Below are 15,733 nucleotides of genomic sequence, written 5' to 3' on the forward strand. Positions count from 1 at the left end.
AAGGAAACAGGTTGGATGGACTGAATGGCCTACTCTTATTCCTGTGTCCCAAGATAAAGGATCAGGAAGCATATTAATGTTCCTAATCTCTATGATGATCAAGACACTCACAGGAACAATCTCATTAAGGGAATCTCCTGATTCTGTAGGATCATCATTGTGGTCAGGGAAGTGAGAAGTCTTGAAACAATGTTAAGAATCTACCCATGTGATGCTTCTGTTATGAAGGTGGAAGGGAATATTTGGGGGTTTTGAAACAGTCAGAATGGACAAAGAACACAACTGTATAGAAATAGGCCTATCGGCCCTCTAAGCCTGCGCTTACACATTTTGCTCTTCCATAATAAAACTGTCCTCACGAACAGGATCTGTATCCCTCTATTCCCTTCCTATTCATGTATTTGTCCAGGTGCTTCTTGAATGCTGCTATTGTGTCTACTTCCACCATCTCCTCTAGCAGGCGTGTTCCAGGAACTCACCACCCTTTGTGTGAAAAACATGCCTTGTAGATCACTTCGAAACATCCCCCCACACCTTGAAAGTGTGTCCCCTAGTAATTGATCCCTCCACCCTGGGGAAAAAAACCTCTTACCTTCCACTCAATCCATGCCATCACAATCTTCTAAACTTCTATCAAGTCACCCCTCAACCTTTCATATTCCAAAGAAAACAAACCCAGTCTGTCTAAATGTTCTTCATAGCTAAAATCCCCATACCCTGCAACATCCTGGTAAACATTTCCTAAGCATCCACATCCATCTGCTACTGTGGTGACCAGAACTGTATGTAATATACCAAGTGTGACTTAACTAAAGTTCCATAAAGCTGCAGCATAATTTGCCTACCCTTACAATCAATGCCACTTCCAATGAAGGCAAGTATGCCACAGGTTAATTGGATTGGAAGGATTCAGTTGCTGTGGGGTAGTTATCAAGTGAGGGCATGATTGAATAGCAAGTCAATTAGTTTCTAAATTTTGCTTTTCACTGTGGGACATGCATGATGTTGTTCACCTGTTATATCTGTATCATAGCCTTGTGATTTTGAAACATCGTTCAATAAAATTAGTTCATGAATTTTATAATCCTAAACTTTTGCCTCTGTCATTATTCATTTGACTCAAGTCTAAATCCTCACTAACTGTTCAAACCCTATAGTTATCTGCACAATATCCAGTGTAGATTTTGTAGTGTTCTCTGAAGAGGTGAAAGTATTCTCATAAATACATTTCAATTGTAATTATTTTTTTTTCCAGTCATACCCACCATAGATCCAGCTGAGACCAATGAGTTCCAACAGAGCAACTACAATGAGAATCCATCCAGTACAGAAATAATCCATTAAATGTAACCAATAAATCCCAGCCTAAAATGAAATGGAAAATTAGAAAGCATTAAATGGAAAAAAAACATAACATTCAAATCTTTAAAATAGACATTAAAAGGATTTAAGAATTTATCTTTTCTCAACTGCAAAATACCCTGTTTCCTCGATTTATTCTCATTCCTTGAAGGGCTGGAATTAGTTGTGTTCCATTTTTCTTTTTTGAAATAAACAATCAATTTTGCATGTAGCAGCACAGTGGCTCAGTGGTTAGCAGTGCTGCCTCACAATGCCAGGAATGCAAGTCTGATTCCACCTTGGGTGACTGTCTGTGTGGAGTTTATAAGTTCTCCCCATGTCTGTGTGGGTTTACTCCAGGTGCTCTGGTTTCCTTCCACAGTTCCAAAGATATGTGGATTATTGTGGTTCTGTTCGCCGAGCTGGAAGTTTTTGCTGCAAACGTTTCGTTCCCTGGCTAGGGAACATCATCAGTGCTATTGGAGCCTCCTGTGAAGCGCTGCTTTGATGTTTCTTCCGGTATTTATAGTGGTTTGTTCTTGCCGCTTCCACTGTAAATACCGGAAGAAACATCAAAGCAGCGCTTCACAGGAGGCTCCAATAGCACTGATGATGTTCCCTAGCCAGGGAACGAAACGTTTGCAGCAAAAACTTCCAGCTCGGCAAACAGAACCACAACAACGGACACCCGAGCTACAAATCTTCAACCAGACTTTAAATATGTGGATTAGGTGGATTGGCCATGCTAAATTGTTCATAGTGTCCAGGGATGCAAAGGCTAGGCGGATTAACCATGGGGAACGCAGGGTTGTAGGGTAGAGGTTGGTTCTGGGTGCGCAGCTCTTCAGAGGATCAATGCAGACTTGATGGGCTAAATGGTATTTCCACACTGCAGAGAGTCTTTGATTCTGTCCAGATGTGATCTCGGTCAGGTGCAACACCTCTCTGGATTTATATATTATGATCTTTCCATGCCTTTCAATATTTTATTCACTGTTTTAACTTCCTGGGAACATTGTACTAATGATATTTATGAAATGTTCACAAAAGTCCTCTAGATATCTCCCCTTCCCATGACCTCTACTACATTCTCAGATGACACATATTCCTCATCAACTTTCCCTCTGCTCAAATTGCAATCGTCTTTATTAAATTAAATCTGCAACATTAGTCAAAATATTTTCTTTTTATTACTGCGATCGTGGGAATTAAAGGCAGCAATAAATATAGAGACCACAGCTTTATCCTGGATGAGGAAGGTCATCACTCCATCTTCATACAGACGTTAATAATTGGTGAACACCCTGATATTGCAACGTCTGATTGCTTCATCAATGATTTCTAGATTTTAGCCTCCACTGCTCAATGCAGAAATTAGTGCTGTGTGTCAATCATTCTTCATGTGTTGCAGAATTCCAGACATAAATTCTCAAATTGCTTTTCCTCATTTTAAACCAAGCTCTCCAATCTCATAAATTTAATATTCTGAGTAAAATCACATTCTATAACCGCATAAGATCACCTCTCAAAATGAACTGGTCTGCAGCCTGAAAAGTACAATTTCTTGAATCTTTCCTCATAACTCAAAACCCCAATTCTAGGGGTCAATCTTGTGGCTCCTAGCATTACAGTCTCCAGTATCCATGTGTCTGTCTGTCTTGTTGGGAAGAACTGGACGCAGTAGTTAAGGTAAGGTCTGACCACAGTGCTGTAAAGTTTGATGACCATTCCTTCTGATTTCTATTCTACAGTTTTGTGATCCAATTGATGAGGCTTATGGACTTTGTGAAACACAGAAAGCATGACACAATCCAAGAGAACGCTGCCTGTTTAATTGACTCACCAAGGAACACCTTCAACATTCACCACTTCGGCAAGTGTCCTGCAAGAGCACTTTACAAAACTGCATTCCCCACAACCAAGCTAAAGCAGGCACCAGGCACAAAAGAAAGTTGATTTACAAAGCAAAGAATTTCAGGTGCTGGAAGGTTGAGATGGAAATCAGGAAATTCTAGAATTATTCAACAGGGCAGACATATTCAACAGGGAGATGAATAAGATTAACATTTCAGCTCAATGATGATCCTTCAGGAAGGAATTGGAAATCTTCATCAAGGGACAAGGGTACTGAGGGTGGAGAGTTGGAAATGGATTTTGCAAAGCAAGTCGGTAGGAATCCACATTTTGTTTATAAAGACATGCATAAAATGATGGGAAGGAAAGAAGGGAGGGTGTTGTTTTCAGGGGGCAACTTGGGGGCACTCCAATTACACATAGCATCATGCTCAACTGCTCTGCAAAATCCATCCCAACCAAAGATTTCCAAACCTTCCTCGACCCAATATCCAGGATTTATAGATTCCTTGGTCCCACATGTGGCCTTGCCTGCAGTACCAGCAGTGCCCACCACTGAGCTTGTGGCACTGCTGACACTGGTGGAATGGCTGGTCAATCGGATACTCTTGCTAAGGATGGCACCTCTTCCTGCTGGTGATTGGCATGAGCCCCATTATTAGGAAATTTATCCTGCCCACTGCACTGTAAGGCTGCAGGGAATGGATAAATCACATCCTGTTGACTGTCTTCTTAGCCAGCAATACTCACATTCCACAAACAAACAAGAGAAAGAGTCACAGAATCATAGATTGTTACAGTACAGAAGGTGGCCATTCAGCCCATTATGTCCACACTGCTCCCCAGCAAGCATTATGACTCCTGCCACACACCCCTTCCTCACACCCTTTTTCCAATTAAATAATCACCAATACCTCAATTGACTCACCATCACATTTCAAAGCTGTGCACTCCAGACCTGAACATGAAAAAGATCTTCTTCATTACATTTGCAAATCGCTTTAAATCTGAGCCATCTCATTCTCGATCCTTTCACAAAGGGGAACAGTTTCTCCCTATCTACTCTATTCAGACCTCATATGAGTTTGGCAATTTCTGTCACATCTTCTCTTGACCCCTCCTCTCCTCTCTAAGGAGAATGACCCAATCTGTCCAATGTATTCTCATACATTAAGTTTCTCATTTTGGAATCATTTTTGTCGATCTCTTCTGCATTCTTCCAAAGTGTTCACATCCTTCCAATATTGTAGCATTCACAACAGTGCTCAGCACTCCTGGTGAGGATTAACAAATTTCTTATACAAGTTCAACATAACCTTCTTGCTATTATACCCTAATAACTATTATTAAAGCCCAGGATACCATATGCTCTCTCTACATATCCTACTATCTTCAATGATCTGTGAAAAGCTGCCCAGACCACTCCTGCACTTCTTAAGTACTGCACCCCTGACGTTACAAATGTTTTCTCCCCCAAAATGGATCGTCTCAAACTTCTTGCATTGAGTTTTACCTGGAAGCTACCTGCTCACTCCACCAACATGTCTGTGAACTTGTGGACTTTTCAACTCTCTTGCTTAGAGTTTACAATCCTTCCAAGGTTCATGTCACCTCCAAACTTTGAAACTGTCCATTACAAGACAAGGTCTATACCCTGCAAATAAAGCAGGAAAAGCAGGGCTCCCACAACTGATGTAAAACAAGGAACTATGGATGTTGGACATCTGAATCAAAAACACAAACAGAAATTGCTGGTGAAACCTAGCAGCTACGGTACATCTCTGGTGAGAAAGTGGAGTTACCATTTCTCGGTGATGAGTCACTGGACTTGAAACATTAACTCTGCTTTCTCCCTTCAGATGCTGTCAGACTTTCTGGGTTTCACCAGCAATTTCTGTTTTTGTTCCAATCCCGATCTCTGGCGAACTCCATTACAAGCCTTCCTACAACCCAAAAAATATTTGGTGATCACTATTCTCCATTTTCTTTCACCCAGCCAATTTTGTATCCAGACTGCTATTATCTCCTTTATACCATGAGCTATAACTTTCTTCATAAGTCTGCTGTGTAACATTGCTTAAAGTGAGTTTTGAAAGTTCATGTACACCACATCAATGACATTACCCTCATCGATCCTTTCTATTACCTCTTCAAGAATTGTCAGCCATGATTTGCCTTTTAGAAATCCACGCTGACTGTTCCGAATTAACCCACATATTTATCTATGCCTCAACTGATTCTGTCATTAATATTTGTTTCCAGATTTTTATCCACCACTGAAGTTAAACTGAATTGTCTGTCATTGCTGGGCTTTCCTTCATAGGTTTTTTTTTACAAATAAAGGCGTAACGTCTGCAATTGTCTAACCAGTCAGCACCTCCCCTGAGTTTAGGGAAGGCTGGAAAATTATGGTCAGTGGTGCTTTAATTTCTACACTTGCTTCCCTAAATGTTCTTGGATGCATGACACCTGCTTCTGGACCTTGTCAATTTAAATATTGATTGCCTACTCAAAACTTCTTCCTGGTGAATATTGATCTTTATCGTGATAGAGCTTCCTCCTCCATTACTATAACTGGTGTCGCTTCCACCTCCTTAGTAAAGACAGATGCAAGGTATTCAGTTAACCCCTTAGTCATGTCTCTTGTCTCCATATTTCCTATATTTCAACTTGTGGGCCAAGTGCTGGAAAGTGAGATTAATGTAGAATTAATATAATTTTGGTTGTACAGACTTGAGGGCCAAAGGTCCTCTTCTGTACTATAGGATTCTATGATTCACTGTGTAAACCACCTTTTTTACCCTAATTGACTCAACTCCTCATTTTGCTATTAATGTGCCTATAGAAGACTTTGGGATTCCTTGATATGTTTGGCTGACAGTGCTTTCTCATCAGTGCTTTCTCATCAGTTAGTACATTTGGCTGGACAGCTGTCTTGAAATGCTGAGAGATGTCAGAGGTGCGTTTCAATTCCTGCACCAGCTGAAGATACCACGAAGTATCAACCTCTCCCCTTCCCTGAGGTGTGGTGATTCTCACATTAAACCATCACTCGTCGCCTCTCTGTGGCCCAGTAGGCCCATGGTGGCTTTACCTCTGACCTTAATCTTCTTATTAAACCCCCTTCACTTCTCCAATATGCTTTTCATTTCCCCTTTGAACCTTAGTGTTCTGCTTGAAGTTTTTGTCTTGACACTCATCATAACCTCACTTTTTCTTCTTCATTTTGTATTCTATCTCCTTTGTTCATCCTCAGAGCTCTGCATTTGTTTGTTCTCCTTTTGCTTTTTGAGGGAACATACCTTGATTGTACCTGAATCATGTCTATTTTAAACATAGCCCTTTGTTCAGTGACTGTTTTTCCCACCATAATTTTGTTCCTGTCTCTCTGGCTCAGCTCCATTCTTTGCCCATTGAAGTCAGCTCTCCTCCAGTTAATTCTTCTTATTCCGGACTGCCAATTATCCATTTTTATCATCATCCCTGGTCCAAAACCAAACCAGCAGTGGGGTTCTAAATGCTGGGAGCTTATTTAGACTGAACTTAATTCTTTGTGATTTATGAAACAGTGTCTCATTTTACTGAGTATCCTTGTCTAGAGAGGGTTGATTGCTCATGTGGAAACATAGCAAATGACTAAGCTACAACTTACCTGTGTTACAAACAGAAGGCCAAGGAAATAAAATAACAAACAAAGACCAGCTGTCAGATAAAGACGCTTTGGCCTAAGGAACTCAGGAAACTGGTCCAGCAGGCTTGTTATTACTGTTTCTACTGAAAACAAAAGTTATCAGTGATTAATTAATGATTTATACCAAGTCTTAGATAAATCCACCACCAGAGAAATGGCAGCCAAGAGAACTGAAGGAGCCAATGGGGAGAGATTTCTCTGTCTATGGGCAGAATTGTATAAGAGCAATGTTTGGAAAATGGAGGCTTGCTAATGTCTCCTGAAAATAACTCACCATCTCAGGGTGGGTGATAGAAGATTCTGAGATGTGGGCTATAGGCTGTGATTCAGTGGGAACGATAATATTAGACATTTAGTTCAACAATGTGTGGGAGAACTCTCTCAGATTGTATTGCAGAAGAGTTTGCAATACTGATTGGGAAGATTGTACCTTTGCTGTTTCTGATGCCAGGCAGTTCATCTGGTTTATTTTTCCTATCGGAGTAATGAGCCACAACTGAGTGGCTTGCCACTTTATTTCAGAGAGGCTTGTTGTTTCATGCCTCACAATTAATATGTTACCACAGCACTGTGGGGCAGCAAGGTTGCTCAGTGGTTAGCATTGCTGCCTCACAGTGCCAGGGACCCAGGTTCAATTCCAGCCTTGGGTGCCTGTCTGTGTGGAATGAGTGTGGGTTGTGATGTCTGCATGGGTTTCCTCCGGATGCTTGGTTTCCTCCCACAATCCAAGGATGTGCAAATTAGGTGAGTTGGCCATGCTAAAATGCCTGTAGTATTAGGTGCATTAGTCAGGAGTAAACGTAGGAGAATGGGTCTGGGTGGGTTACTCTTCGGAGGGTCGGTGTGTACCTGTTGGGCCAAAGGGTCTGTTTCCACACAGTAGGGAATCTTATCTAATATAATAACCTGTAAGGCATTATATAAACCCTGCATAATTATGTGACTTAAAAGCAGAAAGGTCTCAGAAACTATCTTGACTTGGGCCACTTCAAGCATGACATACTGACAAACTGTGCTGCATGTTGTAATTGAGTACTTTCATACTCACCGAGAAGCGTACATGAATATAATGTTTGAATATAACAGTGAGCTGCAATAAATATTCTGTTAGATTCTTTAATCACATAAAGCATTGAAGCAAAATGCACATCAAGGATTCCAGGGTCTAACATATGATTATGGTTCTGAGGTTTTCAAGAAGGTCTCTCACACACAATCTCCTTCTATAAAAGGCATTAGGTGTCAGATGGGTTTTTCTGACACAATGATAGCTCTACAGTCAAAATTACTGACAGCAATGTTATTTCATCCAGGTTTATTTGATTGAATTCAAATTCCTCAGACACTGACGTGAAACACAACCAGAAACTATTGGAAACACTCTGCAGGTTTGGCAGCATCTGTGGAGAGAAAGCAGAATTAACATTTCAGATCCAGTGACCCTACTTCAGAATGCTGTTTTTTGAAGAAGGGTCACTGGACACAAAACATTAACTCTGCTTCCTCTCTACAGATGCTGCCAAACCTGCTGAGTTCTTCCTGCAATTTCTGATTTCCAGCATCTGCAGTTATTTATTGACACAGTGGTAAGGGTTGATCTCATGTCTCCAGGTCATTTATCCAGGCCTCCAGATTAGTCTGTTAACTGAATCACAACATAATTGCTGCTCAATACATTTTAACAAATCCTGTTCCTGATGAGAAGGGTCTAGATGTACATCAAAAATGATAGTTATTATATTGAGACACCTAGAACTTGGCAGCAGAAACAGAAATATGAGTTGTATGATACAACAGAAAGAACAAGGAAAGGGGAAGCAATGGCCTAATGGTATTACCGTTGGACTGTTAATCCAGAGATTATATCCAAGGGACCCAGGCTCAAATCCTGCCACGGCAGTTGGTGGAATTAAGAATCTAATGATGACCATGAATTGATTGTTGGAAAAGCTGACCTGATTTCCTAATGTCTTTTAGAGAAGGAAGCTGCCATCCTTACTTGGCCTGGCCTAGATGTGGCTCCAGACCCGTTGCAATGTGGTTGACTCTTAACTGCCATCTGGGCAATTAGAGATGGGCAATAAATGCTGCCTAGCCAGCAATGATCTCATCCCATGAATGAATGAAGAAAAACAAAATTGTGAACAGCGACTGAACATGAATGCAGATTTTTAAAAAACATGAATTCCACTGTAAATCTTCCAGATGTTAGGTAACAATGACCTGAATATTTCTTTCCTACAACTTGGAACACGCTTCATTCAACCAAGCTGAGGTTTCATTAAGACATTGTGGAGAATTTGACTCTCGAGTAACATTGTTTTCTCATGCATTACAATCATCAGCAGTAGTTCCAAACATAGTAGCTTAGATAAGTTCCTTTTATAGAAGTAGAAAGAGATTGGTTAAATTAAGTAACATTATTGTTGAACTTAAAAGATGTCATTCTTACCAAAACTTGCAAACAATGTGTCAAGTCCCAAAGTGAGCAGCATGAAGAAAAATAAAATGGACCATAAAGTTGCCCATGGCAACTGTGCAAGGGCCTCTGGGTAGGCAATAAAGTCCAAACCAAACCCTGAACAATGGATACAAAACAAATGATAATATTAGTCCTGCGTACAATCAACACACACTGCTACATTTAATTCCGTATAGTCACTGACGTTGAGGCAAATTCAAAAAGTCTCAGCTGAGACATTCCAATTACTTCTGGAACATACCATGTGGCACACCCTGAATATAAGGATGAATGTATGGACATGAGATCAGTAATTCAGAATGGTGAGATTGTGACATCTTAATTGTGAACTGGATATGTCGAAGGCCAGTAATTTCATATCTGAAACTATGTAAAATCAGTTCTGTACATTTGTTGAATAGTGCCTACTTTCAATGGGAATCAATAATTTTAAAGAAACTTGTTTTTTTATAGGTATTTTTATTGAAAATTTAACATTTTTACAAGTTTACAAAATAAAAAAAACCCAAGCATAAACATTGATACACAATTAAATCTTAAATAAATAACAACCAAAATTTAACAAAAAAAACCAACAAAAAAAACTCAACTAACTACTAATCTAACCGACAACTAACCAGAGTGCAGAATTAAGTCTCTTACATTATTAAATTAAGAGAAACAAAAACCCAACGGATAACACAGAAATTGGGTACTGAGATACATACTGGGAATGTATTAACATCATATGTAACAAAACCCGTATTCGTGCGGGATTCCTCTCCCAAGGGGCCACGGACCAGCCAGGTTCGCCATTTCAATTAAATAAAAGCCCTTGTTAGGACGGCCGAAATATATGTATTTATATAATTCAAGAAGGACTGCCATATTTTATGGAATAATTTGGTCTTTTGGTGCACCATATTTGTAAGGAAATCAAGGGGAATACATTCCATAACTAATCTGTGCCAAATTGAAAGTCCAGGGGGGCCCTCAGCCACCCAGTTTACCAAAATATTTTCCTTGCATAGAAAGAGAGAATAGAAAATAATCTCTTCCCGTGCATATCCAGGGAGGGTGAGTTCGAAAAGCCCAAAAAGAGAGATACAGGTTCCACTCTAATTTCCGTTCCTAAGATTTCTGTCATAGCAGTTGCTACTTTAGTCCAATATCTACGGATCTTATGACAGGTCCATAGGCAATGTACAAAAGTGTCCACCTCTATTTTACATTTGGGACACATTGGAGATGTTCCTGCCTTAAACTTTGCCAATCGATCCGGTGCTATATGGGCCCTATGAAGTATCTTCAGCTGAATAGCCTGAGTTCTGTTGCAGATGGTGATTCTTCTGGCATTTTCCCAAATGTCATTCCATGTTTCTATAGAGATTTCTAGTCCCAAATCCTGATCCTATATTTTAAGCAGATTGTCTATATCTCCCGATACTTCACCATGTAGTAAATGATAAATAGTACTGATGGAAGATACCCCCATTGGCCATAGCATTCTACATTCTCTATTTGATTTATAAAGACTATCTAATAACGTAGTCTTCTTCTGCATGTAATCTCAAATTTGGAAGTATCAAAAGAGGTCTCCATTAGGTAATCCGAATTTCTGACGCAGCTGTTCAAAAGACATCAGGATCCCTTCTTTAAATAGATCCCCTAAACAAGAGATACTCCTGGATCTCCAGAATTTGAAAGTGGCACCTGTAAACCCCAGTTGAAATCCCCATGCTCCCACTATCGGAGCATAAGGGGATGTTTTATGTGAGTTGCCCTCATTTTGCCGCATTATATTCCAAGCTTTAATTGTGTTTAGTATTATGGGGTTTTTACAGTGATCTGTAATGATTTTCCTCTTGTCTGAAAATAAAAGGTTAATAAGTGGGCATTTTACTTGAGAAGCCGCGATTTCCAGCCACATTGATTGCGGGTCAGACAAGACCCAATCAGCTATGTAACTTAATAGGGAACTTAACTGATATTTCCTAAAATCTGGGAAATCCAATCCTCCCCTTGCCTGTGGAAGCTGTAGCTTCTTCAGCTTAATGAGGGGCTGTCTATGATTCCAAATAAAGAAACCCAACCAGCCATATAATTTACGTAGTGCCAGCCTCAGCAGCATCACCAGAAGCATTCTCATAGGGTATAGGAGACGGGGCAGGACATTCATTTTAATTAGTGCTATTCTACTAGCCAGGAAATTGGAAGGTCTCCCCATCGCTGGAGGTCCTGCCTTATCCTTTCCAGTAAATGCACAAAGTTAGCCTTGTATAACTGACCAAATGCTGGGGTAATAAAATTGCCTAATTATAAAAAACCCTCCAGGGACCACTGAAAGGGAAAGTGGGATCCATCCAATAAGTGGGATATACTAGCAAGGCCACCCATTGGCAGAGCCTCCGATTTTGAGAAATTAATTTTATAGCCTGAAAATACACTAAACTTAGATTAAGTGAGGCACGGACATCAAAGGATTACTGAGGAATAGAAGAACATCATCTGCATAAAGGGTAATTTTATGTTTACCTGTACCAATCCTCGGGGTCGTCATATTAGGGTCGGCCTGTATAGCTTCTGCTAGTGGCTCAATTATTAGCGTAAATAGCAATGGCGAGAGAGGACATCCCTGACGGCAGCCCCTATCCATACTGAAGTTATCCGAGCCTAATCCATTGGTAATCACAACTGCTTTGGGATCACTATACAGTGTTGAGACCCATTTGGTAAACACCTTTCCAACGCCAAAGCTTTCCAATTTGTAAAACAAATATGACCATTCAACCGTGTCAAATGCCTTTTCCGCATCTAATGAGACTACTATTCCTGGTATCTTTCCCTGATGGCAGGCTTGAATCACATTCAAAACCCTTCTAACATTATTGGATGATCTACGGCCCTTAATAAACCCCGTCTGATCCTCCTTTATGATATGTGGCAATACACTTTCTAGCCTCAATGCTAACGTTTTAGAGAGGATTTTGAAATATACATTTAGCAAGGATATTGATCTGTATGACGCACAATCTTCTGGGTCCTTTCCTTTTTTAAGGATAAGAGAGATATTTGCCTCTTTCAGTGAAGGCGGGAGACAACCCTGACTGGATGAGTAGATAGTGTAAAAAATGAGGTCTGCAGATGCTGGAGATCACAGCTGAAAATGTGTTGCTGGTTAAAGCGCAGCAGGTTAGGCAGCATCTCAGGAATAGGGAATTCGACGTTTCGAGCATAAGCCCTTCATCAGGAATGGGTAGTTATACATGTCCATAAGTGGACCAGCCAATATTCCTGTAAATTCTTTATAGAATTCAGCTTGAAAGCCATCTGGGCCAGATGCCTTACCGCTCTGAAGTTGCCTGATTGTGTCAAGTATTTCTTGGATTGTTAGGGGAACATTCAAGACCGATATCTGTTCCTGAGTTAGGTCCAGAAAGGTCAAGTTTTTTAAAAATGATTGCATCCTCCAAGTCCTGTCTTCACAATCCTGTGATTTATATAGATCAGAATAAAATTTTCTGAAGATTGCGTTAATCCTTTTACAATCATGAGTAAAAATACCAGTACTTTCCTTGATAGACGTGATATTTGAGGGGCCTTCTTTTTCTTTGCAAGAAATGCTAAGTATTTACCAAATTCATATGACCTTTGTTTTGCAAATAATATTTCCCTCTTAGCCGTTTGGGTAAGCGTGGTGTTTAAAGCTGTCCTAAGGGCCATAATCCTTTGCAATTTGATAATAGAAGGTCTGTCAGCGTATGCTGTTTCAGCTGCTTTTAAGCGAGCTTCGAGCAGACGCTGCTGTTCTCCCTTTAATTTTTTCTGGGTCGCTGAGTATGAGATGATCAAACCTTGTGCATAAGCTTTGATGGTCTCCCACATCATTGATTGGTTGCTAGCAGTACCTAAATTAATTTCTAAAGAAGTTTTAAATTCTTGAGAGAAGTACTTTACAAATTTACTGTCTTTCATCAGGAAGGGGTCCATACGCCAATGCCAGGGTGATGTCTCATTGTTCCTCGCCTTGATTTCCATATATACAACAGCGTGATCAGAAATTGTAATACTGCCTATTTTACAGGATGATATGGAATTTTAAAAAATCGAGGGGCAAAAAACAGATCAATTCTGGTATGGCATTTGTGTGGATTGGAGTAAAAAGAAAAATCTCTGCCCTGTGGATGAAGGCATCTCCATATATTTAATAGTCCTAACTCTTTGTTCAAGTCCACCAATTGTCTAGATCTGGGAGATACTCCTGCAGTATTCTTGGGAATCCTATCTATTTCCGGATCCATAATACAATTAAAGTCTCCCGCTATAATTGTATGACAGGCACCGAGAGCCATCAACTTTGAGAAGGCTTCCATTATAAATTTAAAAGGAAGTGCCGGGGGCAATACAAATTTAAAATCCCATATTTCTCTCCATTTATAAGGGCTTTAATCAGAATATATCGTCCAGATTCGTCTTTTACCTGATTTAGGATTTTGAAAGGGAAATTCTTCCGAATAAGAATAACAACTCCCTGCGTTTTGAGCTAAAAGAAGAAAAAAAGGCCTGATCAAATCCACCCTGTCGTCATTTCAAGTGTTCTTTATCCAATAAGTGTGTCTCCTATAGGAGAGCTATATCAACCCTTTCTTTCTTGAGGTTTGATAATATTTTCTTCCTTTTGACTGGTGAATTACTCCCCTTGACATTCCAGGTGCACCACTTAACCGACTGATCAACCATAATCGTCCAGGCAAATCCGAGACCCCTCAGGAGGGAAACCCTATCCAGAACATCCCGAGCATAGAGCATATAAAATTCACAAAAGTAAAGGCTCTCTAATACACTCACAACAGTAAAATAAAAAACTATTTTGAAATAAAAAAAATATAAAACGTATTTAAGTGGAGATTTTCCCCCTTGTTCCCAGGGGGTATCACTTCCTTTCCAAAAGTCTATTGTATCCCCTCCAAACCAGTGCCCCACCCTTGACCCAGGCGCTCCTCAATAGGATGAAGAAAATTCAAATATACTACAGAACTAGAGTTAACAGTGAGCACCCTACTCGCCCCACCCCAACCTACACCAACGCCTGGATATATTTGGTAATGTTAATACCATGTATAAACATATATAACTATGAAATTACAACCTCAACAAGTAATAATTAAATATAATAATACAAAATAACAAGGGAAAACAACCCCGCTCCTAGAGACAGGTAAAATAGTATAAGGTAACCACCTCCCCCCACCAACATTAACTAGACCCCCCAGCCTATATATATAAAATAAAAAACACAAGGAGGTGGAGAAAATCGTTAAGTAGAGAACAAATAAATAAATCCCTCTCCCCACCCCCCCAAGATAATATTAAACAGTAAGGTAAAAAAATGATTAATATATTTAAAAAAAGGGAGGGTGGGATGTAAACCGGAGTGGGGGGAAAGCAAACCAACATCAATTATCTCTTACAATTTATCTAAGAGAGTCCAAAAATTCCTTGGTCTTTTCCAGCGATCCGAAGTTATACATGGACCCTTCATGGTTAAAGCGTAGCGTCGCTGGGTAGCGCAAGAAGTACTGAATACTTAAGTCCCTTAAACACTTCTTCGCCTCATCAAACACCTTCATCTTTCAGATCAGAGCTGGGGAAAAGTCCTGGAATAACATGATCTTGGATCCTTTATAGACCATGGCTTGGAGATCTTTTCCAAGATTTCTGGAGGCTTCTAAAAGTATCTGCCTCTCCTTATAACTCTGCAGCCGGAACAGGACCGGGCGGGGACGCTGGTTTGAGCCGGATCCGCGTATTGCAACTCAGTAGTCCCATTCCACCCTTACCTGGCCTGATCCAGCCTCCAGAGTTAAAAGCTGTGGAAGCCACTGTTCAAGGAACATTGTAAGCTGGCCTTCCTCTTCCCGTTCGGGAAGGCCCAGCAAATGAATATTTTTTCTACAGCCTCAATTCTCAAGGTCGTCAATGTGATTCTCTAAGATCCAGACTCGCTGTTTGAGAATCCGGACCTGATTCATGGCCGATTGTGCTGTAGTTTCGGAGGTCGCAGCCTTTAGCTCCGCCCCTCCGACTCAGCGCTCGATTTCCTTGATGTCTTGCTTTTGCAGCGCTGCCGAGAGTGAGTCCCATCGGCTTCAGGATTCTTCTATAAAAGCGTCAATCTTTGCATGAAGTTTGGATATTACTCCCACGAGGCTCGCCACCGAAAGTAAGCCCCCCGGGTCGCTTGCGGACGCCTCTTCTGCAGCTGGAGAGGGTGGGGGAGGGGTTCCTGCTTGCTGAGAGCTGCAGGCTCCCCTTTAGTCATTTTTACTGGAGATGAAATTGTTTAAATTCAATACTAAACAACTAATTACATTAAGTAAAAACTA

The 15,733-nt window shown here is 40.5% G+C and overlaps 1 protein-coding gene across 1 annotated transcript in view; it reads right to left on the reverse strand.

Annotated features, from left to right (window-relative positions):
- The window catches only part of LOC132820024 (sodium- and chloride-dependent neutral and basic amino acid transporter B(0+)-like), a 156,251-nt gene that overhangs the window by 12,187 nt on the left and 128,331 nt on the right, over positions 1–15,733 (reverse strand). The window contains exons 11-12 of the mRNA XM_060831950.1: positions 9,339–9,464; positions 6,848–6,966 (exon numbers count right to left, since the gene is read on the reverse strand). Of these exons, the coding sequence (XP_060687933.1) occupies positions 6,848–6,966; positions 9,339–9,464 (245 nt within the window). The remainder of the gene's footprint in view (positions 1–6,847; positions 6,967–9,338; positions 9,465–15,733) is intronic.

Source organism: Hemiscyllium ocellatum, chromosome 11 (assembly GCF_020745735.1).
Source record: "Hemiscyllium ocellatum isolate sHemOce1 chromosome 11, sHemOce1.pat.X.cur, whole genome shotgun sequence".
NCBI classification, from domain to species: Eukaryota; Metazoa; Chordata; class Chondrichthyes; order Orectolobiformes; family Hemiscylliidae; genus Hemiscyllium; species Hemiscyllium ocellatum.